Raw genomic sequence first — 25,353 nt, forward strand, 5'->3', positions numbered from 1 at the left:
TCTTTCAAAATGCAAGGGGGAGAACATCATTGTGCATTCCCCCACTTCCCTTGCCCTCTGATTCATCAAGAGCAAGTCCATGCATATCAGTAGCCATTAGTACACTATGAAGAAGTAGCCGATAAGGTGTAATATCTTTTTATTGGCGCTTCAAAATACAGTTATAATTAAACCTTTCCTCACTGGAAAGATAACTTGTGCCTTTACTACTTATTTTTTTTCTAATAAGAATGATAAAATCTTAAATTTGGTCTGATGTCAAAACGTTGCTGTTGTCTGCAAACCAGCCTTATTGCTAGGTGTTTGTGGTTTTTTTGACGCAGGGAATATAAAGATGGTGGTTTGACTGCGTTGGTTGAAATGGTCTCTTGGGCAAGTCTTTTTATTTATTTTGTTAATCTCAAACTTCCATGTTAATGGCTCTGCAAATACATATGCTAAGTTTCTGATCAAAAAGGAACCACCCAGCCAACTGCCCCTGAAAGCATATTGTAACACATGGTGAGACCACCTGAATTTGATGGACAAATAGAAAAATTAGTTACCCACCAATTATTGTTGACTCTTGAAGAAAAAAATAAAACTTTTTTCTGAAGTTCCCTGGGATAACTGGTCAGATTTGTGAAATTATTGGTTTCAGTCTGAGAGCTTTCCATGGACCTGTTGAAATGAGAGGTCTAATTCAATTCCTATTGGGACAGGTGTGCATACCACAAAAATCACCTCCATGATTGGCACTTATTGATCCCCGTTTTGTCAGACTAACTGGAAAGACCAGGGTACTGAACTCTCATCCCTAGAAATGATATCTCCATGGTGGGGATGAGATACATTTGTATGAATAATGACAACTTCCTCCGTTACATTAGACAGATTTTAAAAAAGTATAAGTAGTCTAGACCATCATGCTTTAAGACTTAAGCCCATTACTGACTGCCTAGAGTTAGGTAGAGGTATTCCCTGGTGGCAGCTTATTCCATAATTGCTAAGGCACCACTTAACTTGTGATATTGCGGAAAATACGGATTCCACAATATTAGGCTTCCATTGCAATTTTGACAGCAGGAGCCCTGCCGTGTACGTGTCAACCCTGAGTGGCCGACAGTGGAAAACTGCTGAAAAATAATAATGGACTTAATAAATCATTTATTAATAATTAATTATTAGTAGTAATAACTGAAAATGTCCGTTATTTTTTCACAATTTTGCATGGCTTGTCCACTACTCAGCTGCAATTGTTTGACAGTCATCCCACAATTCATGTAGGGCCTTAATAATTGCCCATTTTGGGGTTTCTTGTGCCTTCCTCTGAAGCATGAAGTACTGGCTTTGGCCACAAGATGGGGTGGGGTGGAGGCCTGGATATTGATAGACCCCTGCTCTGAACTAGTATGGTAATACCTGTGTTCCTATCATTCTAGTTAAGGGTTTTGGCCAATTCTCTGTCCAACTCCCTTTCTTTTCCTTGTTCTTTGAAGCAGGTATATTCAGTACAGATAAGATAAATATTAGAAATGAAATTTCAAAGTGAATTTTATCCTTTAAAAATTCTGAAATTCAAGAAAGTCTGTTACTATTTTAACATACATGTTTGTCTGTTTATTATATCTGGCAAACTTATTTGGTTGGGGGAACATACCATGCTATAGGAGAATGGATCTCAAACTTTTTTACTGGTGACCCCTTTCACACAGCAAGCCTCTGAGTGCGACCCTCCCCCAATAAATTAAACACACTTTTTAATATATTTAACACCAGTATAAACGCTGGAGGCAAGCAGGGTTTGGGGTGGAGGTTGACCGCTCGTGACCCCCCCATGTAATAACCTTGCAACTCCCTGCGGGGTCCTGACCCCCAGTTTGAGAACCCCTGCTATAGGACCTGGTGAAACTTGTTCCTCCAAAATAGTTTAATAGAGTCCATGTGAAGGAGTGTGGTTGGGGACTGTTAGCAGAATGTTTCAGATCAAGAGCTGTGGGATTTTAGGGCTCAAGATTGTGCTGAGTTCTCAGTAACTGTGGGAGTCGGTGATCATGGAAAAAACAGAGAGAAGGAGGAAAACATCAGAGACCAATAGATGAGACTCAGGCCATCTGTTTAGAGGTTCCCTGTTTCACTGATACAATCTTCCTTTTGATTTTCTAGAAAGAAAGGAAGAATTGGCCAAGGAGCGAATATGGTTATATCTGTATCCATAGAATGTAAGAGTTAGTATAAGAAAAAAGCTGTTTAGGGAAAACCAAGAGGATCTGTAACTAGAGATAAAGGGGTGAAAAAGAGCAAAGGGTGAGCATTTCCAGTGGGATATCAGAAAATATTTCCCTAACAGTAAGAACTATCAGCCTGTGGTACAATCTCCTTAGGGAAAGTGGTAAAAGCCCCCTGCTCTAGTGATGCCAGAAAAGACCTGTCAGGTCAGGTCCTGCCTGTTACCCACACTCCAGATGATCCAGCATGAGGTTAGGTTCTCTGTGCTATTTTGCTGAGTCTACTTCTAAATGTCCTGAGCAGGCACTCCTGCCATGTTTGCTTTTTGATAGCTGAATACTAGAGTTAAACACAACTAAGTGGTGCCCCAATCTGGCAGCTGGATTCTCTGTTTGTATGTCCTGCATCTTGCCACAGCTTATGCTCAAGCTAGGGATCGCACATGGGGATCAGTAGGCAGCAGCTGGATTGTAGAGGTGGGAAAGATGTGATCTAGTGGTGAGAGAATGGGGCTGGAAATCAGAAAATCTGGGTTCCATTCTTGTCTCTGCCACTGACGTGCTGTGTGACTTCAGGTCAGCGGTTCTCAGCCCATGGGCCGCATGCAGTCCACTTAGCACACAGCTGCAGCCCAGCTCAGCTGTGTTCTAAAGATACTGCCAGGTTCCTGGCTGCTCAGAGCAGAGGGGTCCAGGCTGCAAGTTCTGGGGGCTGGGGCAGCTGTCTGCCCCTGGTCCGGGGCAGTCGCGTTGTGGGGGTCCCGGGTCGGGCTCCGGGCTGTCGCTGCCCTGCCACCTGCGGGCTGTCGCTGCCTTGCAGTCCAGGTAACACATTGTGGACCACTGCTTTAGGTAAATTACTTACCCTCAGTCTCCATTCCACATCTGTGAAATGGGACTACTCATTTGTCTCCAACTGGGTAAAATAAACTGATAAAACTAAAAAAGTGCTATGTAAGTGTAAAGTATTATAAGGGAGACTTTCTTTGACTATAATAGGGCTGCGCTATGCATTGGCCTGTCCTAAATAACTCAGTATAACATTTGCAGGTGTAAAGGAAGGGGAACACACATCTGTTGCGTTTGATGCAGGAAGCTACTAGATGTGTGTTACTAGAGGGTGACTGATATTAATTTACTTTAATTTTCAGCCACTAAAGTTCTTGGCACTGTCAAGTGGTTCAACGTCAGAAACGGATATGGCTTTATCAACAGGTATGTTTCTTGTTATTGATAAATTTGTGCAACACTGCAGTTCACATGCTTAATGGATCTATTAACTCTTGAGTCTTCAAAATCAGGCTAGAAATCTCACAGGAAGAGGGGTTTTCTGAGATTTCTGGTATTTCCTGTTTCTGGTTGGGTTCAGAATACCACAAGGTTGGCCTGTGATGCCGCATTTTAGCTCTGACTGCCTGATCACCATTAAGGTTCTGAGTTAAAATCAGATGATAGGTGGATGTGGGAGGAAGTTATTGAGCCTTTCCAAATGTGTGTGTTGTGGTGGGGAGGGGAACAGACTTGAGCTTTGGAGAAAGTTTTGGTAAGGGTGTTCTTATTTTCTGTCCAAACACGTTCACTCATCCCAATTCCAATCTCCCCTAACATTCCACAGTTCTGTGTTTTATAGTTATAGCTGGTCACAGATTTGAACGTGCAGAAGTTATGGGGTATTCCAAAGCTCAAGTCCAGATCCACGTCTGAATTTTGGAAGTGGTCCCTCTCTCTCTCTAATAGGTCAAACCAGAATTCTAGCTCGACTCTCCCACATTGAATTCTAAGAAACTGCATCTTGTACTCTCAGCCCACCCTCAAAGACATCTTATCTTAAATGGGAGAGCTAAAAGCTAGTGGTACATGTCTTGCTCATGAAAACACTGTGATAAACTTAGTTGACAAGCTACAGAAACTTGCTTATTAATATTATTTATTTTTTAAAATAGTTTTCAAACTTTTTTTTTAAAATCCTCTGTCAGAAAATGGATATAGCAAAAGAATCCACACAAGCGTCAGTTCAGGGAGTTTGATAACTCAAGGAAATCAGAGAAGGGAGACACACAGTCTTTCTCATCATAGAAACCATTTCCAATACAACACTGTATTGTGGCGGACTCGATGTCTGTGATGAATTAGAGAATGGGGATACCGAACCTTTCAGTGCAACCACAGCTCATTGAGGCTGGCTGCTCCTCGAAAAGGGCACTGATATTGGGGAGGTGGAGAGGGGATCTGATTCATGTTGAGGGAGCTCTATATCCCCTTCTAAAGCACATTTTCCAAGGTCGTGCAAGATCAGGAGGTTAATGAATGGCTTGGAGTTAAGGAAAATAATATCAAGCCTTCCATCTCTAGGTCGTTGGTTTTACTTCAGCCCCTCAGAGGTAGTGATTGTTTCCAATTATGTTCTCTCAGTGAAGTGAATTTTCTGGGTCTCAGTCCAGTGGGAGAAGTCTCCACACAAAAAAACCATTATCAAAATTTGCACACTTAGCTCTGGTCTACGCTGGGGGGGGGCAGGTGTCAACTTAAGATATGCCATTCGCATATCTTAGGTCGACTTACCTGGCCATGAGGACAGCGGTGAGTCGACCGCTGCCGTTCCCCTGTTGACTCCGCTTCCACCTCTTGCGAGCTGGAGTTCCGGAGTCTTCGGGGAGCATGTTCGGGGATTGATTTATCGCATCTAGATGAGACGCAATAAATCGATCCCCAATAGATTGATCACAACCCACCGTTCCGGCAGGTAGTGAAGACCTGCCCTTATTCTGTTCCCCTACTTTCCCTGATCCACCCATTATCAGTCCCAGTAGGGAAGCCAAACTGTTGAATCAGCCATGGAGACTTCCCTTCCTTCCTGGGAACATAAATAATATACCCAATAGTGCTTCTAATTCAGTATCCTGACTCTGACAGTAGCCAATACCACATGCTTCAGAGGAGGGTGCAAGAAACCATGTAGTAGCCAATTATGGAACAACCAGCTTACAGAGGAAGTTTTTAACCCCTGTTAGTGCTTGACTTTTATGCCTTGAAATAAAAAGGTTTATATTCTTATACAGTTCTACCTTCCTAAGTCAGGAGGAGCATATTTGGGAGAAGGGCATGGGGGAGTCCCTCAGATTTCTTTACTGAAAACCTAGCACCTTTTCATAAGCCACAGAATTAACTTCAAGTACCTGTGTGTAAATAGTAGAGTGGAACTGAAATTGTTTTGGAGTATTTAAGAGTTCCTAGCTTCTGCATCTGTGTGTGCGCACTGGATGTGAGTTTCTCAGATATGTCAGCCTGTATCACATGCAGAATCCTGTACTGGCTGGAGGATTGTCTAGACAACCTAGAAAGTGGGTTTTTTTGTTTGTTTTTTGGTTTCTTTATTTCATATGTAGCTCTCCCCCTCCCAATGAGTATTCCTAGTCCCTCCTCTCCTGGACTGTGTTGGGTTTCAGTGTAAGGGGAGCTATGTTAACAGCTGTGCCCAGTCCTGTTGACAGTCTCCCTTGACCTGTGGGATAATGTGCTGGGAGCTTGAGTTGCAGGTCCTGTGGTCATGGAGAGGAGAGGGAGAGAATATAATAGTCTTGCTGCCTATGTCAGACTACACCTTGGATGTCTGCCCACAGATTACAGGGTGGTCCCTGGGGAAGGTGGACAATCCCCTCCTGTTGGGGAAATGATACAGAGCGAATTCACAGCCAGGTCTGGATGGAGAGGCAGAGTAGGTTTGTACTGCACATGGAATCCCAGGGGGTGTGTGCCCTATGGAGGCTTCAGGAGATGTATTTCCAGGTTCTGCTCCTCCTCAGAAGAGGTGCATGGACTGGTGAGCTGAACCCCAAGGACTATCTACCGTAAAGCCGCAGGCCTAAATAATCAGATGTCCCATGATTACATCTCTCTCTTCACACTTTTTCCACAGAAATGACACAAAAGAAGATGTGTTTGTTCATCAGGTGAGTGAGAGGCAATGGACTGTCTTTTTGTACATTCTATACATTGTAAAACTTGTTGCTATGTACTGTTCATATTCATCTCTCAGCCCTAGTTTCTCCTTACGAGTGCTAAAGGGGTCATTCTGAACTGATTCAGCCCCACATGTATCACTGACAAATTTCCTTCTCTTAGCCACTCTCATTATATGGAGTTAAAGGGGTTGTCCTACTCGGAACTCTCCCAGCTTCCTCTGTATGTAACCGTGACAGATTCCCCTCTGTCTTTCAGCTCCTTCTGTCTTCTCTTGCCCACTGTGGTTTAGGCAGGGGGCTTTTTTCTTTCCAGCAGGGTAACTGCTCAGTTGGTGTTGGGGAGGGAGTATCCGGCTCAAATGAAGTTAAATGAACCTTTTTTGCTGTTTTCTACCTCATCCTCCCACCCTCCTTTTCTGCACTAGACTCTCTCCTGTTCATACTCCAGGCTTCTTTTCCAGTCCTCTCAATCTTCTTTTCTCCTTTTCATTCTCAGCCCTATTCCTCCTCTTGCTCTACTATCAATCTCTCTTTCTGTCCCCTTTCTTGCCATTTTCTTGAAGGAAAAGGATCCAGTCTGGTCCTTAACCAGCCTGGACATTATCAGCTGTCACAATGTGAGACAGCTGCAACCAAGAATGACAGGCAAGAGGGAATGCACCAGTTGTGACTGGGCAGGGAGTGGTCAACAAGAAGCCTGCTAGTGCACATGGGGTTCCCTGAACCATCAGCAGGTCATGCTTTTAAAGTGTTTCCACATAACCTGGAACTTCTGTTCTGAGAATTGAGGATGGCTGCCACATCCTGAGGGTTAAATGCTCAGGAGCTATCTGTATTTACATCACACTCATTACTGTAATATCTGAGAGATGCACATTTGACCAAGAGGTTGTTACCCACACAAAATTCTGTTACACACTTTAGGGGAACCCACCTTTACTCGGTTCCTAGAGCTCAAGCATAACCCTCATAATTCAGGCACCCCTACCCTTTCCCTGTTCCTAGGGCTCAGGTATAACCTTATGCTCTAGGGCACCCAGCCTTCCGCCATTCCTAGGTCTCAGGAATGATCCTGTTAATTTAGGCACCCACCCGTACCCTTCCGTGGGCTCAGGGCATAACCTTACACTCTGCAGGTTTGCAGGGTCTTTTACCAGTGAAAGAGCCTTACTCAGTAATAGCCTACTTAACCTCTATTTATTAACAGTTCCCTCCAAAAAAGAATGCATACGCTAAGCATACAGTGCTCACTGCTTCCAGTCCCGATAAGGCAGATGAACTTTTCTTGATGGCCAGTCAGGATCAGGTCATCTGGGAGACTCCAGCTTCCTCACGGAGTGGTTGGCAAGGTGTTGAGGTCTGGCAGCTCTGATCTTGGGGTTGTGTCCTGGAGTTGGCTCCGAAGAACTTCCTTTTGGACCCCAGTTTATATAGTGAAACTTGAGTCTTGCTTAACCAATACCATAACCAGTCATTTTACTAAAATATTACAAAACAATTTTCTAACCAATCCTAGCATATTGTAAAACAATTCTTTAACCAAACATACCCCACCACCTTAATTAATTTACACCTGGCAAAATTAATTATGTAACAGACAGAAACAATCAACAGACAGAGACCCTGCAGATAAACAATAGAGAAATGGGGGACCATAAAGACAAAACAATAAAGTAGGGATTTCACAACCACAACTTGTCGATAAGTGATTTCTTGCCAGACAGAATGTCATCAAGCAAAGTTTTCTTCAACCATCTTAAGATCGGTTTCTTTGTCTGGTGATGGTGATTGCTATTAGGACAGGTTCGCCTTCTTAACAGCCCGATATTACATTGTTTTAATGTAATTTAGATGGAATGTAAGGATGTGACTTTCTGCTTCTTGGCTAATGGCTGCTGCTCTTCTAATGTGGCTGCAGAGAAAGGCCTTAGGCCTTACAGGGTTACATGCATTCCCTGTTGGGAAGCTTGTCCTAACGCCTGAAAACAACAAAATTTCAAATGCTCCCTGATGAGCTAGCATCTTGTATAGCGCCTGGAACTTTAAGCACCAAAAACACAGGCTTCTACCACTTAAAACTAAAGGAGTAACTCCATCAGCTGTAAGAGGTTATATCTTCTATGTGACCCAGCCACTAGAAGCAGATGAGACACACACACAGCCTGCATGTTAAACAATGGTTAGTGTGTATTGTATATAACATTACTGGTGCTAAGGATGCTCTGCTTAGTGGTGTGACTGTTCCTCAGGGTGATAGGAGTCAGAGTTCACCTCACAGTTTTAAGAGTTTGTGAACGTGTTAATGAGAGATGAGACACCAGGGGTGCTTGTGTGTAATTCATTACAATTTATATTGCATTAGGGTTTATAGCCTCATGTGCTAGTCATTGTACAATATCTCCCTGTCCCAAAGAGCTGACCGTCGTAAGTGCCAGGCAAAAGGCAGCAGGTGGATACAGCTAAAAGATGGGGTCAGCACAAGGGAACAGTGAGATGATATTGGTCATGGTGAAAAAGGTGATAGCAGCAAGTGAGCTGCCTAATCATTGTCAAGTTTTAATAGGCATCATGGCAGTGAAGTATTTTTAAGGGGAAATTTAAAGAAGGACAATGAGGTGGCTCTACAGCTATTTACAATGGTGTGGGAGTAGGCACAGAGGTGCTTGTTGAAAAGTTTTTAAAATGGGCAATCAAGAATGGCATTGGTAGCATTCTTGCATAAAAGATGATGGTAGATGAGGGTTCTTAAATGTGAAGAATAATAGTTTGTTTTGATGTAGCAGAGTTTCTACCCACTCTTTGTCACCTCTTTGTTCCTGTTCTTAGAGAAGGGGAGATATTTGATTCCCATATGTAGATTAAAGAGCTATAGTGGGAAGATGGGGGAGAATTTTTGTCCTTCCACAGGTCAATATATGGTAAAGTGGATGGTTAAAATCCTCTAGGAGTGTGCCCTTTTGAGCAAAAGTCAGGCCTGATGTAAGTGAGTGAAACTCCATTTATTTCAGATGTCTGTTTACTCTAGGATTAAATATGTCCCATTGTTTCAACATCCATAACTAGACCATTCTGGCTGGTCTGAGACTTGGTCCAGGATTTGATGTTCCCAAATTCATGCTTCCTTCCCTTTCTTCTGTTGTCCCACTACCCTGTCAGGAGCCCTAACCAAATGGCATTTGAAACTCTGAAGGACTGACCGCCTTCAGGCAATACTAGGCAGTTGGAGTTGGTATTGATTCAGTGGGAAGCGATATCCCCACTGCAGTAGTCTAGGTTTTCCTGGTAGGATTCCCAACCAAATACAAACTAAACCAATCCCTGCTGAATTTATGAGAGATGGGAGGGATCTTAGCATCCCCTTTGGATGGTACAGTGATTCAGTCAAGCAGATTGGGGCCTGCCTGAGTGAGAAGGAAAGGGAACAGTCAGGCAGGGAGTGTCAGTTACAAAGTCCTATCAATCACGTACACAAACATCCTGCTCTGAACTGCCTCTTTCCTCTGTGGGTAGTGACTGTTCCCTGCCACTGTGGACTCCTCCCCCAGCATTTGTGGAGTATGGAGGAGGGGCTGGATTACACATGTAATCTCTTTAGAATAAGGCTGACCTAGTTGAAGGGACACACCCACCCTCCACACGCACACAGTGGGAGGGGTGCAGGCAGATCTCATGATCAGGGTGAGGGTTAACACTCTTTATTTGCTGCTATTGGATGCTATTTATATATACACAGAGCATACAGATTAAAATGCTTCTCTCCTTAGAGCAAATGTGGCTGCTTTGTATTAACAGTTTCTCTCTTGCCATGGCTCCAAATCATGTAGAATCTGGAGCTAGAAAGACCTATTTGACCTCATCTTGCTTATCTTTCCCTGCTTTCTTGGACACAGTCTGATCATTCTTTGCTGTGTTATCTAGGTCTCTTGTCTATTACCAGTTATAAATGACCCAAGTGATGTGCCTCTACCATTCTCATTGGGAGGCTATGGCTATTCCAAAATGAAATAAACGATGAAATATTGCTTGGAACTTTCCTCCTGAAATTTCAACTAATTTCTTCTAGTTGCAGCCCCTTTAGCACCCTTAAAGGTCTCTATCCCTCTTTGGCTGTACTGGGTCAGACCATTCTTATGTTCTTAAACACCCATCATCCATCTAGCCCAGTATCCTGTCTTCAGACAGGCCAATGCCAGGTGCTTCTGAAGGAATGAACAGAATAGCAATCATTGAGTGATCCATCCCCTGTCATCCACTCCCAGTTCTGGCAATCAGAGTCTAGGGATACCCAGGGCATGAGGTTGCATCCCTGGCCATCTTGGTGAATAGCCATTGATGGACCTATCCTCCATGAATTAATCTAGTTTTTTGGCCTTCACAACATCCCCTGGTAACATGTTCCACATGTTGACTGTGCATTTTGTAAAGAACTATTTCCTTTTTGTTTGTTTTTTGTTTTTAAAACCTGCTGCCTCTTCATTTAATTGGGTGACTCCTAGTTCTTGTGTTATGAGAGGGGTAAATAACACTTCCCTATTCACTTCTTCCACACCATTCATGATATTATAGACCTCTATCATATCCCCCTAGTCATCTATTTTCCAAATTGAAAAGTCTCACTCCTTTTATTCTTTCCTCATATGGAAGCTGTTCCATAGCTCTAAACATTTTTTTTGTTGCCCTGCTCCAATTCTAACATACGATGGGACAACCAGAACTGCATGCAGTATTCAAGGTGTGTGCACTGAAATGCAGTTGCTTCTTGGATGGAGCATGGCTATTTTTTAACATGTCATAGTAACACGATATGACTGTATCATCAGAGGATACAGGAAGAAGACTTCTCCAAATAGGCTTCTCTTTGGAAAAGGAAATCCTGTTGTACAAGCTTTTAACTATTGAGTGCCCAGTGTGTCTTAATTTGTAATGCTCTCACCTCTGAGATGGAAGGGCTGAGTCAATCTTGGTTTCACACATGTTGCTGATACTGCACAGCAGTAAGACAGGACAGTGCTGCTACTCATCTTTTGAGGAAGACTTCTTGCCTGTTTACATCAAATTTTAGAGCCTAGGGAAACCCTTGAACATAAGAACGGCCATACTGGGTCAGATCAAAGGTCCATCTAGCCCAGTATTCTGTCTTCTGACAGCGGCCAATGCCAGGTGCCCCAGAGGCAATGAATAGAACAAGTAATCATCAAGTGATCCAACCCCTGTCACCCTTTCCCAGCTTCTGGCAAATAGAGGCTAGGGATGCCATCCCTGCCCATTCTGGCTAATAGCCATTGATGGACCTATCCTCCATGACAGTTTATCTAGTTCTGTTTTGAACTCTGTTATAGTCTTGGCCTTCACAACATCCTCTGGCAAGGAGTTCCACAGGTTGACTGTGCATTGTGTGAAAAAATACTTCCTTTTGTTTGTTTTAAACTTCTGCCTATTAATGAATTTATATATGTAGTACTTGCATATCTGAAATCAACATGAAGCCCTTGAAGATACCTGAACATCTATAACACCTTTGTGTGAGTGTATACACAACTTCATTTTAGACAAGGAGGAAACAGTTCAGTTGGTGGTGGTGGTGTCTAACAGATAGAGCAAACATTACATTTTAATTTCATTTCCTGTAAATAAGCTAATTGTCCGATGGGATATTAGATGGGGTGGGATCTGAGTTACCCAGGAAAGAATTTTCTGTAGTATCTGGCTGGTGAATCTTGCCCGTATGCTCAGGGTTTAGCTGATTGCCATATTTGGGGTTGGGAAGGAATTTTCCTCCAGGGCAGATTGGAAGAGGCCCTGGAGGTTTTTCGCCTTCCTCTGTCGCATGGGGCACGAGTCACTTGCTGGAGGATTCTCTGCTCCTTGAAGTCTTTAAACCATGATTTGAGGACTTCAGTAGCTCAGACATAGGTGAGAGGATTTTCACAGGAGTGGGTGGGTGAAATTCTGTGGCCTGCGTTGTGTAGGAGGTCAGACTAGATGATCATGATGGTCCCTTCTGACCTTAGTATCTATGAATCTATGAATATAATTTGGTGGCCCCTAGTTCTTGTGTTATGAGGAGTAAATAACATGTCCTTATTTACTTTGTCCACACCAATCATGATTTTATAGACCTCTATCATATCCCTCTTTAGTCGTCTCTTTTCCAAGCTGAAAAGTCCAAGTCTTATTAATCTGTCCTCATATGGCAGCTGTTCCATACCTGTCATCATTTTTGTTGCCCTTTTTTGAACTTTTTCCAGTTCCAATGTATCTTTTTTTGAGATGGAGCGACCACGTCTACACGCAGTATTCAAGATGTGGGTTTTCCATGGATTTATATAGAGGCAATATGATATTTTCTGTCTTATCTGTCCCTTTCTTAATGATTCTGAACATTCAGTTATCTTTTTTGACTGTTGCTGCACATTGAGTGGATGTTTTCAGAGAACTATCCACAATGACTCCAAGATCTTTCTTGAGTGGTAACAGCTAATTTAGACCCCATAATTTTATATGTATAGTTGGGATTATGTTTTCCAATGTGCATTACTTTGCATTTATCAACATTGAGTTTCATCTGCCTTTTTGTTGCCCAGTCACCCAGTTTTGAGAGATTCTTTTGTAGCTCTTTGCAGTCTGCCTGGGACTTAATTATCTTGAGCAGTTTTGTATCATCTGCAAATTTTGCCACCTCACTGTTTACCCCTTTTTCCAGATCATTTATGAATATGTTGAATAGGACTGATCCCAGTACAGACCTCTCAGGGACACCACTATTTACCTCTCTCCATTCTGAAAACTGACCATTTATTCCTACTCTCTTTCCTATCTTTTAACCAGTTACCAATCCACGTGAGGGAACCTTCCCTCTTATCCCATGACTGCTTACTTTGCTGAAGAGCCTCTGGTGAGGGACCCATCAAAGGCTTTCTGAGAATCTAAATACACCATATCCACTGGATCCCCCTTCTCCACATACTTGTTGACCCCCTCAAAGAATTCTAGCAGATTGGCAAAGCATGATTTCGCTTTACAAAAACCATGTTGACGCTTCCCCAACAAATTATTTCATCTCTGTGTGTCATAATTTTGTTCTTTACTGTAGTTTCAACCAGTTTGCCCAGTACTGATGTCAGGCTTACCGGCTGTAATTGCTGGGGTCACCTCTGGAGCCCTTTTTAAAAATTGGTGTCACATTAGCTATCCTCCAGTCATTTGGTACAGAAGCTGATTTAAACGATAGGTTACAGATTACAGTTAGTCCTGCAATTTCACATTTGAGTTCCTTCAGAACTCTTGAGTGAATACTATCTGGTCCTGGTGACTTATTGCTTGTTTGGCTTATCAATTTGTTCCAAAACCTTTTCTAATGACACCTCAATCTGGGACAGTTCCTCATTCTTTTTAGGTGACAAATCTGGCTCAGGTTTCGTAATCTCCCTCGCATCCTCAACTGTGCAGACTAGTGCAAAGAATTCATTTAGTTTCTCTGCAATAGCCTTATCATAAATCCTTGAGTGCTCTGTTAGCATCCCTTAAGGTTATTTCAGCAGAGGTCCTGAACTGTGAACTGTTCCTTCATGTACAATCTGTGTGTTTTACTTTGTTTCAATTTTGAATTCATTCAGAATTAGTTTTGTCTCTGTGTAGTATATCTCCCGAATCTGTCCATGTATAATATATTTCTATTATCACCTTTTTCTCTAAGTGAAATATTAAGAATTGCAATCTTTCTATCCATAAATCTCATAATACCACAAACTATCCAGTCTGTCCTCAGTCACCATAGCATCTGGGCACCTCACAGATTTGAATGAATTTATTCTTATTGTACCCCTGTGATATAGGTAAATCTGATATTAGATTCCTCATTTGACAAATGGGAGTAGGCTAGGAGAGACTGAACCAGATGAAATGATGTGGCCACAGTCACACAGAAGTCTGCATCGAAGGCAGGAACTGCACCCAAATCTCCAGAGTCTAAATCCAGTGCTGGTATCAAATTTTCCTGGTTTTGATCTAATCTGTGTCCAGGTTTGTTAATTGTGATACCTAGCTCTTATATATAGCACCTTTTTTCATGTGAAGATCTCAAAGTGCTTGACAACACTTCTAGGTATACTTAATCCTGCCTCAGCACCAGAAGAAGGCCTAGATGACCTCTTGAGGTCCCTTCCAACCCGATGTTTCTATGATAGTGCTTCAGTTAAAATCTTTGACATAAATTGCATTAACTTTAGTAGATGTAGGTGTAGCCCACTAATTGCTCAAGGAGCCTTTCAATGAATATGGGCTGAGCTTTGATAGTGGAACAGAGCCCAAAGCCAGAAGTTTTGCATGTTTCAGATTTTGTTGCAAACATCTTGCACAGTTCTGCGTTCCCTTTGTTGAAACTTTGGGGGCACTACTGGATATGGGGGCGGGGGTGGTCTGGGTAGAGGGATGCACAGTTAATATTGTCATCCATCAAGAGATTTCAGTTTAATTCACATCTGCCCATCTCTCCTTTGCTGTCCACAGAGAAGAGAAATTCAAGATGCTGTCAAGGTCGTGTGGCTTTTTGGACCTCTGTCCTCTATGGTCTCTGAAAGGACGTCAGGTCTTGGGCCTCCTGCCCATTCTTGTGTCTGTGTGGAATTAGATCAGGACCTAAGTACGCTATCCCACGTATACAAAACACTTATCACCATGCAGGTCCAAGTGGGTTTCAGGCACTTGTCTCTTCCCTTTGAGGACTTGCGACCAATGATGGTGTCCAACGACCTTCTTAAGACAAAGGACCAGAGCATTAGAGGAAAAAATGGCATATGGGCATATTTAATCTAATCTAATGCTTCACCACAAGCAGTTAGGTGAACTTCCCTCCTGAGTTACAGGAACAGAACTAACTTGTATCTATTAGCAAGTTCAGATCCTCCTGTGACTCTGAGCATCTCTCAATCTGATTCTTTCTCTGACTTACCATGTTTGAACTTTTTGGTGGGGGGGGGGGGCAGGGATGGAGGATGCTGCTTAGGAAAAGGGGTGGAACCATTAATGCTACTTGGTCTGGCATTATTAATGACCTGTTAAGTGACTTTCAGAAAGGGCCTCCTCTTCTTGCCCTTGGTTCTACTACCCAGACAAACACCTAGGGTAAAATATTCCTTCCATTATATAATACAGAAACACCACTATCATGACAGCATTAAGAGCCTTTGTCACAGATACCATGGTACTCTGAACTATATGGGGAGAAATTGCCAATGTGGATGCCAGTGGGGTTGTAGGGATGGTCTGGAGCGTAAGAGGGTAAGTTAGGACTCGGGAGACCTTGGTTTGGCTCCTGCCGTGGTTCAATCCAGCAGACTTCCTGTGTGACTTTGGGCAAGTAACTTTATCTACTTAGTGCCTCTGTTCCATGTCTAAAAAATGAGAATAATATCTCTCACTGTACTCTGAGGTAGAGGTTATGCTCTGCTAAGGATTGTATGGTACTGAGATACTAAGTTGCTCAAGGTCATTTAAATCACTAGATAGTGCCCTTTCTGAATAAAGCAGTGAGGCTGTACATGAATAGTCTGAGATTTGGCAGAGGCAAGGGATAGCAGCCACTCTGTCTGCTTGCTGCCAGCCACTAACTTGCTAACAGGGGAACTGCTCTGGGAGAATCTGATTTCTGTTGCATTCCACCTCTGACTTTTGATCAAGATGACTGTTTTGTCTCTTTAAAGACCGCAATTAAGAAGAACAACCCACGGAAATACCTGCGCAGTGTTGGTGATGGAGAGACTGTAGAATTTGACGTGGTCGAGGGAGAGAAGGTGAGAGAATCAGAGAGAGAGAGAGAGGCCTAAGTGGTCTTGAGTAGTCCATTTCCACCTTTCTCCCAATGGGGGTGGATGTAGGATCATTCCTTTGTATATGTCCTCTAGTGCTCTGTCCAGTCTAGTGATAAATTACTCTACTGATGGAGCTTCTGCTATTTCCCTTGGGAGACTATTGTTCTGTCTAATAAATCTTTGCAAAATATATCAGGATCTCCACTTTGAAATTGTTTCTCTTGAATGTCATCCCATTACTCTTATGGGCTATAATTTTTTCTTAAATAGGAGGGCTGTGGGTCTGTACATGCACATTTTTGTTCCCGCTGAATAATTCTCTCTGTCCTTGGTATTGGTACCCTTCAAATACTTGTAGATTCATGTTCCCTGTTAATTGTCATTTAGCTAATCTGTAGATATTCAAGGGTTGTTTTGATTTGTGGTGTGTGTGTGGCTTATTTGGTTGGTTAGGGGTGGTGTTGTTTTTGTTCCTCATAATTCAATTCAATTTTTCTGGCCCTCTGATCATTTTGCTGATCTCTTCTGAACTCCCTATAGTTTGTGAATCTCTTTCTGGAAATGAAGTTGAGAATACCTGGCCTGCTTGTGCATTCTTGCCATATGCAGCTTGTGAGGAATGGAAAAATAAGCAGCGTCAAAGAAACCTGCTATTTGGAGGGAAGACAGTCACCTCTTGCCTTAATTCTGGAAACAGGGAGGTGTTTTGATTCCCCATCTTGCTTCCTTTTTCTGGGTCTGTACACCTTCCACTTGGTTCTTGTTCTCTTGCATGTTTTTCATCACGTCCTTTCTCTCTGTTTCTGTCTCAGGGTGCAGAAGCAGCCAATGTCACTGGTCCAGATGGAGTCCCTGTGGAAGGCAGCCGTTATGCTGCAGACAGGCGCCGTTACCGACGTGGCTATTATGGCAGACGCCGTGGACCACCTCGTAATGTAAGTTGGGCTCATTTTTAGTTCCAGCACTCCCACTTCAAACCCAGATCCTGAGATTCCCTGCATGAGGAGTGGGGAATTCCAAGTTAAGCTCTATGTCATGATGAACAAATCTAGCTGAACTTGGAGGCAAGTGGTATGTTCCTCCTGATGTACCCAGAGGGGAGAGGTTAACCGGCCACTGTCTTCTACCATTATTATGTGTCCACAGTGTTGGAGCTGACATAATACACTCAGCCACTTGAGCTTTTCTGAAGAGATCCCTCTCTGGTGTCTGTCTCTAGGAGGATGTGAAAAGTGGCTTTTGGTGGTGAAAATATTTTCCGCCTTAAAAATGTGCCTGTATTTCTTTGCACAGTGAAGTGCTCACTCTATTCTCTTCACTCACTCCTTTTTGGTTCTGTCTACGCTGGCCCAAAAAGTGATGGAATGAACAGTTGCTTTCCTTGCCCGTACAGGGACCATGTTAGGCCCCTATCTGTGCAAGGGCTTCAAGCAGTGCACCTTTCGCCCGGTGATTATGCCAAAGTCTGATGCCCATGTTTGGTGCCTCCTGTGCCTGGGTAAAACCCATTCAGTAAAGCATTGTGCAGAGTGCTATACTTTCATTCCGTGGACCACATGGGAGATTGAGATGAGCCTGCAGCCTCAAATCTAAGCCTACAGCCTGGTAACCTGACAGGTCTGCCAAAGGTATTCAGTTCAGCCTTTGTGCTGAGGTCCTCTGACACAGGGTCCAAGACACACACTTGGGAGCCCTGAGGCCAGAACAACCTTCTATCATGGGCCGAAGATCGGAATTTCCTTGGCTCTGTATTGGGTGTAAATCCGTCACAGGTGCCACTTTAGATTTACACCGTGGCAATATCTGCACCAATTGTTAAGATTTCAAACCTTAGCATTGACAGAGGAGGCAGCAACAACAAAGAGAGAGGAAGCCACATCCCTCTCCTTTATTCTCTTCAATCCATGAGGGCCTTGAAGACTCTTATGGCATTGCCGTCGCCTGTTCTCCATGCTTCTCAGGAGCTGTCATAACTAATTTGGATTCCTCATTGGTTCAGGTGGCAGTGTTGCCTTTTGATATCTGTGCGCCTGAGTTGGCGGGGGGTCCACTGTCAAGGCAACTAGCCACCCCACAACTTGCTTTTTTTGCTGTTTGAATTCTGTGCCTGTACTGATTTCTCTTGTCTTAATCCAGAACTGCCTTGGGGGTACCTTTTAACCCCTTCAGAGATTAACTTGGAGGGTCTCCTGACTCAGCCTCAGGACCCTGGTCATCTACCCCCACCTCAGATCAAGGTATCATGGAAGGATATCTTGCAGGGCCATCTTCAACTTGTGTTGCCCTCTGTACAGGACTCCATGAAAGCCTTGCTGGAGGTTGAGGCCAATCTCTGCACTGGCACCAGTGACCCTTCCAAAACTATATCTTCTCTCTGCACCAATGCCCTCACAGGCACCTATTCCTCATCTGCCACTGACACAGCCTGTCTTTGCTGACACGGATACCAGTAAGAAACCTCTTAGATCTATCCACATCTGTGGAATAGTATGAGATTCCTTCAGAGGAAACATTCAAGTTCCTTTTGTAGGCACATACGAATAGTGTCTCATCAGAAGAACAAATTCGTGCTTCATCTGTTTCCCTCCTTACGAACAGATACTGTTTCAGTAACTAGTGGGGAGAATGGCAAGTGTTCTCAAGCTGCAAAAAAGGTTATGGCACCAGAGATATCAATCCCCTGTTTATCAGATTCCAGATGCAGACCAGAGACAAGCTTGCTCTGCCTACAACTGTGCCTAAGGATATCTGGCTCTCTTTGCTCTCATTTCCAAGAGAGTAGACAGAGTTTATGTTAAACCACGTGAAGGACATCAGTTATAGTGTTGCTTGGCAAACTCCGTGCTGTTACCTGCAGCACAGGAAAGAAGGGTCAGTAAGGTGTTCCACTCTACCCTCTCTGACAGAGGGGATATTAACTGGATATTTTGGTAGATGTTCCTACTTACCTGTCTCACTAGGATTTTGGGTGGCCAACTGTAAGCCACATGTCCCATTACAGTTATGCCCTGTGGATACCACAAGACACATCCTGGAGTTTTTTCCTGAGGAACAGAAGAAATGACCTAGGACACTGGTTGTTGAGGGTCATGTGCTTGCTAAGTGCTCCCTAAAAGCAGCATATGATGCCTTGCACAGAAGTCAAGGATGGTTGGCCATAGGAGTGTACTCCTTTGAGGGCCTGGGCTTCTTTAATGACAAAACAGATGAAGCCCTAGAGAACATTAAGGCCTCTGCCTGCTCTTGGTGGATAGCAGTCCTTTTCCTCAACTTGGAGGAGGTCTGCCCTTCCTACTTTCAAAGTCAGGTTCCCTCACAACACCAAAGCATACAGCCCCAAAGGTGATATGCTCCACCTCCTTCTAAACTTGCTACTTGCCTCAGCAGTATAGAATCAGGTTTCGTTGCCATTGGATAGAGTCAGCATTGGCCTCTATCCAAAAGTTTTGCGAGGTGTAGTTGAGAGCTGTGCACCAATTTACATCTTGTCTCCCTATCCTCTGGATCCAGTCTTTCTTTCTACAGTATCTAGTATAGGATTTCTTCCAATTTCTGGGTACTGGACACAGTCAGTGACAAATACTCCATCCAGTTCTTCATTGTGCCACCTTGCCACCTCCCTCTTCAGGGACCCATATTCTGAGACAGTTCCGTCAGAAGCGGTGGATTCTCTTCTCAAGAAGAGCTACAGGGGAGTTTCCACAAAAACGCTGAAGGGAAAAGATTTTATTTTTTCTCTTTCCTGATCCCTGAGAAGAATGATGGCCTGAGACCCATTGTGGACCTCAGAAACCTCAACAGGTACATGTAACCATTCACATTCAGGATGTTCATGATGGGGGGCATTTATGGCTTCCTTAAAGAACACCTGCTTTCATGCAGCATCCAAATGCTTGCATCAAGTTCTGAGGTTCTGTGTGGAGACAAGGCATTAGAGTCCTTCCTTTATCACAGCCCTGTGAGTGTTCACCAAGTGCTTCATAGTGGTTGCTGCACACCTCAGACACTAAGCAATATTTGTTTACACGTCTGGTTGACAGGCTCCACAGGACCTCTCCTCAGCAGTTCAGTATGTATTCAGCGTCTTCCAGTTTTTGGGATAGTTGATTAATTGGAAGAAACCCACTTTTCAACCTGCACAAAGTATCACCTTTTATCAGAGTGGTCCTGAATGCCAGTTGGGTTAGAAACTTTCAGGATGGTACCTATTGCTTCCCAACTCAGCATAGTTGCCCTGATGCCTTCGATCTTGACTAGGGTGTGTATTTCCAAGGCCATAAAAGACAAGACATATGGAACACGTGGGATTCCAGACAGTCTGTTGATGTGGGATTCCAGACAGTCTGATGTGCTCCATCCAGATACATAAACAGGACAGTGTAGTGCTCCTAAATACTAGCAGAAACCATTCAGTCTCTCATTAAATCTAGCTGCTATATGGGAGGATTGGAGGGTGACGATATATATTTTTTAAAAAACGGCTCAGTGATCTGTGAAACGATAGGTTCTATAAGCTGTACGTCTGTACCTGGTAACCTGGCTGAAACAATAACTAAAAATAATCTTCCAGATGTTTTATTACAGGGTCTACTCACTACAATTCTTGCGAAGGAAAATAGATCTAGTGCAACACTATTAAAATTCTTTGGCCTTGTCAATGAAGTAGTGGACAAAGCAGAACCAGTTGAAATAATTAATTTAGACTTTCAAAATGTCTCTGACAAAGTCTCTTACCATAGGCTACTAAAGATGCTAAGTATCATGGGGTGAGAGGCAAAGTATTGTCATTTGATCAAAAACTGGCTAGGAGACAGAAGACAAAGTAGAATGGTCAACTTTCGTTATGGCAAAAGGTTGTGGGATGACTCAAGTTTCTGTACTGGGTCTAGTGTTTAACAACAAAAAGGGCAGTTAGGTAGCAAAATCGGCAGGTAACAGTTATTTAGGTTAGTCAGAACTAGAGAGGACTGTGAGGAAGTACATAGACTCGACCAAGCTAGGTAAATGGGCAACATGAAGACAAATGTTAATTTAACTATCCTACACAAGAAAAGGGCCTGGACATCATTGTAGACAACTCAGTGTAGACCTCTGCTCAGTGTGCAGCTGCAGTCAAAGGAGAACAAGATGCATAAGAAATGGCATATAATGCCATTACATGAATCAGTGATCTGTTTAATCTGGAATTGTAGTTGCCCTGGCCCTGGGACTAGCCCCTCCTGCAGTTTCAATCAAGAGGGATAATGTTAAGGCCTGCAGCTGTGATGCAGTAGCATAGAATGCTGTCCTTGGAGAGAGACTGGCAATGAGAGAGCAGGGAGAGGGGAAGGAGTTGGAAGGTAGTTAAAGAAGGAGGAGACAAAAAGAGGCGGTGCTGGGATAAAAAGGGGATTTGCCAGAGGAAGCTAACTGTCTGAAACACAGTGTGCAAGGAGCCTGGATGTGAGGGGCATACCTCCTTGTGAATGATGAGGTTGACCACTGGGACATTGACAGGGAATACAGTTTGGGCGCCTTGGGAATGAGTGTGGCTATCAGGTAGAGGAGTGGACCTGTAGGAAAGAGATGTGGTCATTGGAGTGTCAAAGCAAAGGAGCGTCGCAAGCCAGAGAGAGGTGAAGGTGGTGGAATAACTGGGGTGAAGCTCAGGGAGAGGAGGTGCTGATTCTCTCTTGGGGTGACACAACATGGTGTTAACAAATTTCTTTTGTGATGGTAATTTACAGTTTATTTTCCTAAGCAAGTATTTGTTACTTTATATTAATGTTCTGTTATATATATCTTATTGTCCCTACCAAACTTCTGGGTGTTTCCTTTTTAAAGTTTAACATTTAAGATTATCTCCCTTGTATTAGCTTGCCTCTGTCTTTCTGCACAGTAGGAATAGCCTAGCTGAGAACTGGGTCACTTCAGAATTGTGCATGCAGTGTAGGTCACCTCACCTCTAAAATAATATTGCAAAAATACAGGGGCTCAGTGAAGAGCAATGAAAATGGATAAGCATGGAAAAGACTGTCATATGAAGAAAAATTAAAAGATTTGGATGGCTTACCTTAGAAAGAAGATGACTAAAAAAAGACATGATAAAAGTATATAAAATGGTGTGTGTGTGTGTAGGTTAGAGCTTCTGTTTTTCCCTGTCTCATAACAGAAAAACAAGGGAATGTTGAAATTGAAAGGTGGCAAATTCAAAACTAACAAGGAAATATATAATTGGACTTTGGAACTTGCTTTCAGGGGATGTTCTTGAGGCCAAAAACTTAAAAAAGATTCAAAGAGGGATAGCACTATAGGGATAAGCCTATTCAGAGTTATAATAATTAATGCTCAAAGGAAGGTCTTGAAAGGGATAAACAGCTTCATGATTAAAGCCAATCTCTGACTATTAGGACAAGGTCTTCATGGAGGCCCTCCCACCCCAGCTGCAGGGTTCTTAACCTTTTTTCTGAAATATCTCATACTGGCTAGTGTTAGAGACTGGATACTGGACTAGATGGACCTTGAGTCTGAAGTAACTGGTATATTCCTGCAAAGGTGGAGGAATTAGACTTGTCCGTCCGTCCCCGTCTCTCTCTCCCTCCCCCCCCACGCTTTATAATCTATAGTGGGGAGAAACCTGGAGGAATATTTTAAAATGTTTTTGTCTTTCCTGACCCCTGCACAATGTTTTGTGTTTTTTTGTTTTTTTTTAATATTAGAAATTCAGGTATTTTCTACTCCCTCCTGGAAGACTTTATAGATGGCTAAAGAACTGGTAGGATTATGGCATCCAGGCTTCAGTCTCCTGTGGAACTGTGAGGGGAAAGGATTTTATTTTATTGTCTAAAAACACTAATACACTTATTTCTTAACTCTGCTAAATCATTTCCATGTACTCTTCACCTTTTCTGAAGTCAGTGGAGTTACAATGGCATAAACATGGTGTAACAGAGTGGAGAATCCAAGGTGTGAACGGCTTGTTAGGAGGAAAGAAAAACCTGAGAAAAAGATCTTAGTGAAAAAACACAAACACCCAATTCCTGTCAATTGCAGGCTATAAAGGCTACCACTCCTATTCACTGGTCCTTGTAGTAGTGCTCTATCAAAAACCAGGGAAGACCTGACTTGATTGTCTTGATGTTTCAAAGCCCAAAAAAGAGAGAAAATCCACTTTGGAGAAACACACACTTTCTTTGTACTTCCACAGAGAAGGAAAAAGGAGACTTTTTTGCATGTCACTTCTAGATTATGTAGAAGAGGTAGTAGTAAGTGTTTGTAGTAAGTTTTCTGCCATTGACTTCACTGATAGTAGGAACAAACATTTAAATGGTCAACTCTTGGGGGTGAGTGTATAGGATACAGCTCATTCCCTATGGTATGTTTGTAAAGCTCCATATAAACAGTTGATGCCATGTATGTGACCATATGGTCAACTGTGTGCAAGCCACAGAAGTCAACAGACAACACAACATATGTAGGGAGACCTAGATGAAGATTCTGTGATAAAATTTTGTTTTATTTCTTTATCATTTAGTATCATGGTGTCGTGTACACCCTGATCAAGGCCCCAACATGGTCAGCTTGACCTAAACTATAGCAAAATCCTGGATTCCATGTCTAAACTAGAAATTCTCTGGAAGCTGCATTTAAATGAAAAGGGGGATGATTTTACTGAATTAAATTCAGATGAAAAGACCAATTAGTATAGTATTCCCTCAGTTATTTATTTGGGTATTCAATTCACAGGTTTTACACTGCCCCTAAATTTTCTTTCTTCTATATGCTGTAAGAGTTTTAAATTAAATTGCATTTTGGAAGCTGCCATGGGGAAGATGGAGGCTTTGGCAGATACGTAGGCTATTGTAGGACTTTTCTGCAGTGTCAAAGGCTCAGGAAATGGTTTGGGATTGTGGGCCATGTATATTGGCTGGAAGCTATTGCTAAAATGATCAGTTGAAAAATTGGTAGCACTAGTGATATTGTCATAATGGGATTTCAGTGGCAGCCGCAGGGACGTGCTAGGGACATTGGCTGGGAATGGTGAACCGCAGCCACTGTTGCAGACGGTCAACGTTAGCAGAATGTCTCGCAGGCCACAGGTTCCCCACCACTGGCTTAGAGCGTCTTCACCAGAAGCGCTACAGCATGCAACTGCATTGGTACAGCTGTGCTGATGCAAGTGTATACCTGCCCTAAGCCTGGTAAAGGGGATTTCCTGTAGTTCAAATGGTACAGGCCTATATTGTTCAAACTGAAGGACTAGGGTTCTAGTCTTGGCTTCTCAGAGATGTGGGGGAGTGTGACTTTTCTAGTAATCATCTGTCTACAGCACACACATCCATTGCAGTGGGTACGGGAGGGGCCTGCTGATCTGCATTGGGCTTTGCAGTGCAAGGAAGTCTTGAGGAGAAATTTGGTAGGTATGCATGCTAGGATAAGGGAGTACAATGCAGGCCTGTGGCTAGCATGGAAGAAGGCACAAAGATCAGAGTAGGCAAATACACAAAGGGAATGATGAAATGGTATTTGCTTCCAGTCATGGCCCGTGGTACCTCCCTCTCCCTAAAATCAGTTCCTGCTCCTTGATGTTCACATTATGCCCCTTCCCACTGTTGAGTTGTTCCTTAGATAGGCTGCATGTCATCTTTTGCACCTTCCCTCTTAAATCAGACCTTCCAGCCCCTTCATCATTCTTGTTTTGTTTTTGTTTTTGTTTTCTCCTCATTCCCTTCATTGTGACTGCATCTTCTGGCACTGCAGTGCCTGGAACTGGATGTTGCTGACCTGGTGCATTCGCACTGGAGTCACAGAAAGGGACTGTCTCCTCCCTGATAAGGTGCTCAAGTGTGTGCAGTCTAGAATTACATTGGTTTTGTGTAGGGGAGGCCTTGGTTTGACATCTGCCCCCTCCCTCCTCCTCCTCCTCCTCCTGGTTCTCACTCTGTGTTTCTTTGCTTCGTCAGTACCCGGGTGAGGAGGAGGAGGAGGAGGGGAGCGGGAGCAGTGAAGGATTGGATCCTCTCATCACCGAAGGGCATATCCCAGGGTCACGGAACCAGCTGCGCCGCCCACAATACCGGCAGCGCTTCTTCCCACCTTACCGCGCAGGACAGACCTTTGACCGTCGCTCACGGGTCTATTCCCATGCTGCTGATGGCACGCAGGTAAAACAGCGTCTGGAAACTATGATTACCTCCCTGCCCTGCTCCCTTCTCCCTTGCTGACCCATCTGCCTCTACGTCTGTGAACTTGCTTCTCAGTGGAGTGATTCAGACACAGTTGTGACTGAACTTCGAGGTTGATTTTCTGCTGGTACACTTCCATCCTCATTAAACAACAATATAATTGTCCCTCAAAAAGGTATAATCCAGTTACATTATTCTGACATTCAAATGG

The 25,353-nt window shown here is 43.3% G+C and overlaps 1 protein-coding gene across 2 annotated transcripts in view; it reads left to right on the plus strand.

The window, feature by feature from the left end:
• The window catches only part of YBX3 (Y-box binding protein 3), a 37,038-nt gene that overhangs the window by 3,033 nt on the left and 8,652 nt on the right, over positions 1–25,353 (plus strand). The window contains exons 2-6 of one of the 2 annotated variants that reach the window (XM_084617299.1): positions 3,359–3,422; positions 6,124–6,157; positions 15,871–15,960; positions 16,791–16,913; positions 24,921–25,121. In XM_084617299.1, coding sequence (XP_084473425.1) covers positions 3,359–3,422; positions 6,124–6,157; positions 15,871–15,960; positions 16,791–16,913; positions 24,921–25,121 — 512 coding nt within the window. The remainder of the gene's footprint in view (positions 1–3,358; positions 3,423–6,123; positions 6,158–15,870; positions 15,961–16,790; positions 16,914–24,920; positions 25,122–25,353) is intronic. The other variant, XM_084617300.1, reaches the window with a different exon arrangement.

This window comes from Lepidochelys olivacea (assembly GCF_965140295.1).
Source record: "Lepidochelys olivacea isolate rLepOli2 genome assembly, chromosome: 1".
Taxonomy (NCBI): Eukaryota; Metazoa; Chordata; order Testudines; family Cheloniidae; genus Lepidochelys; species Lepidochelys olivacea.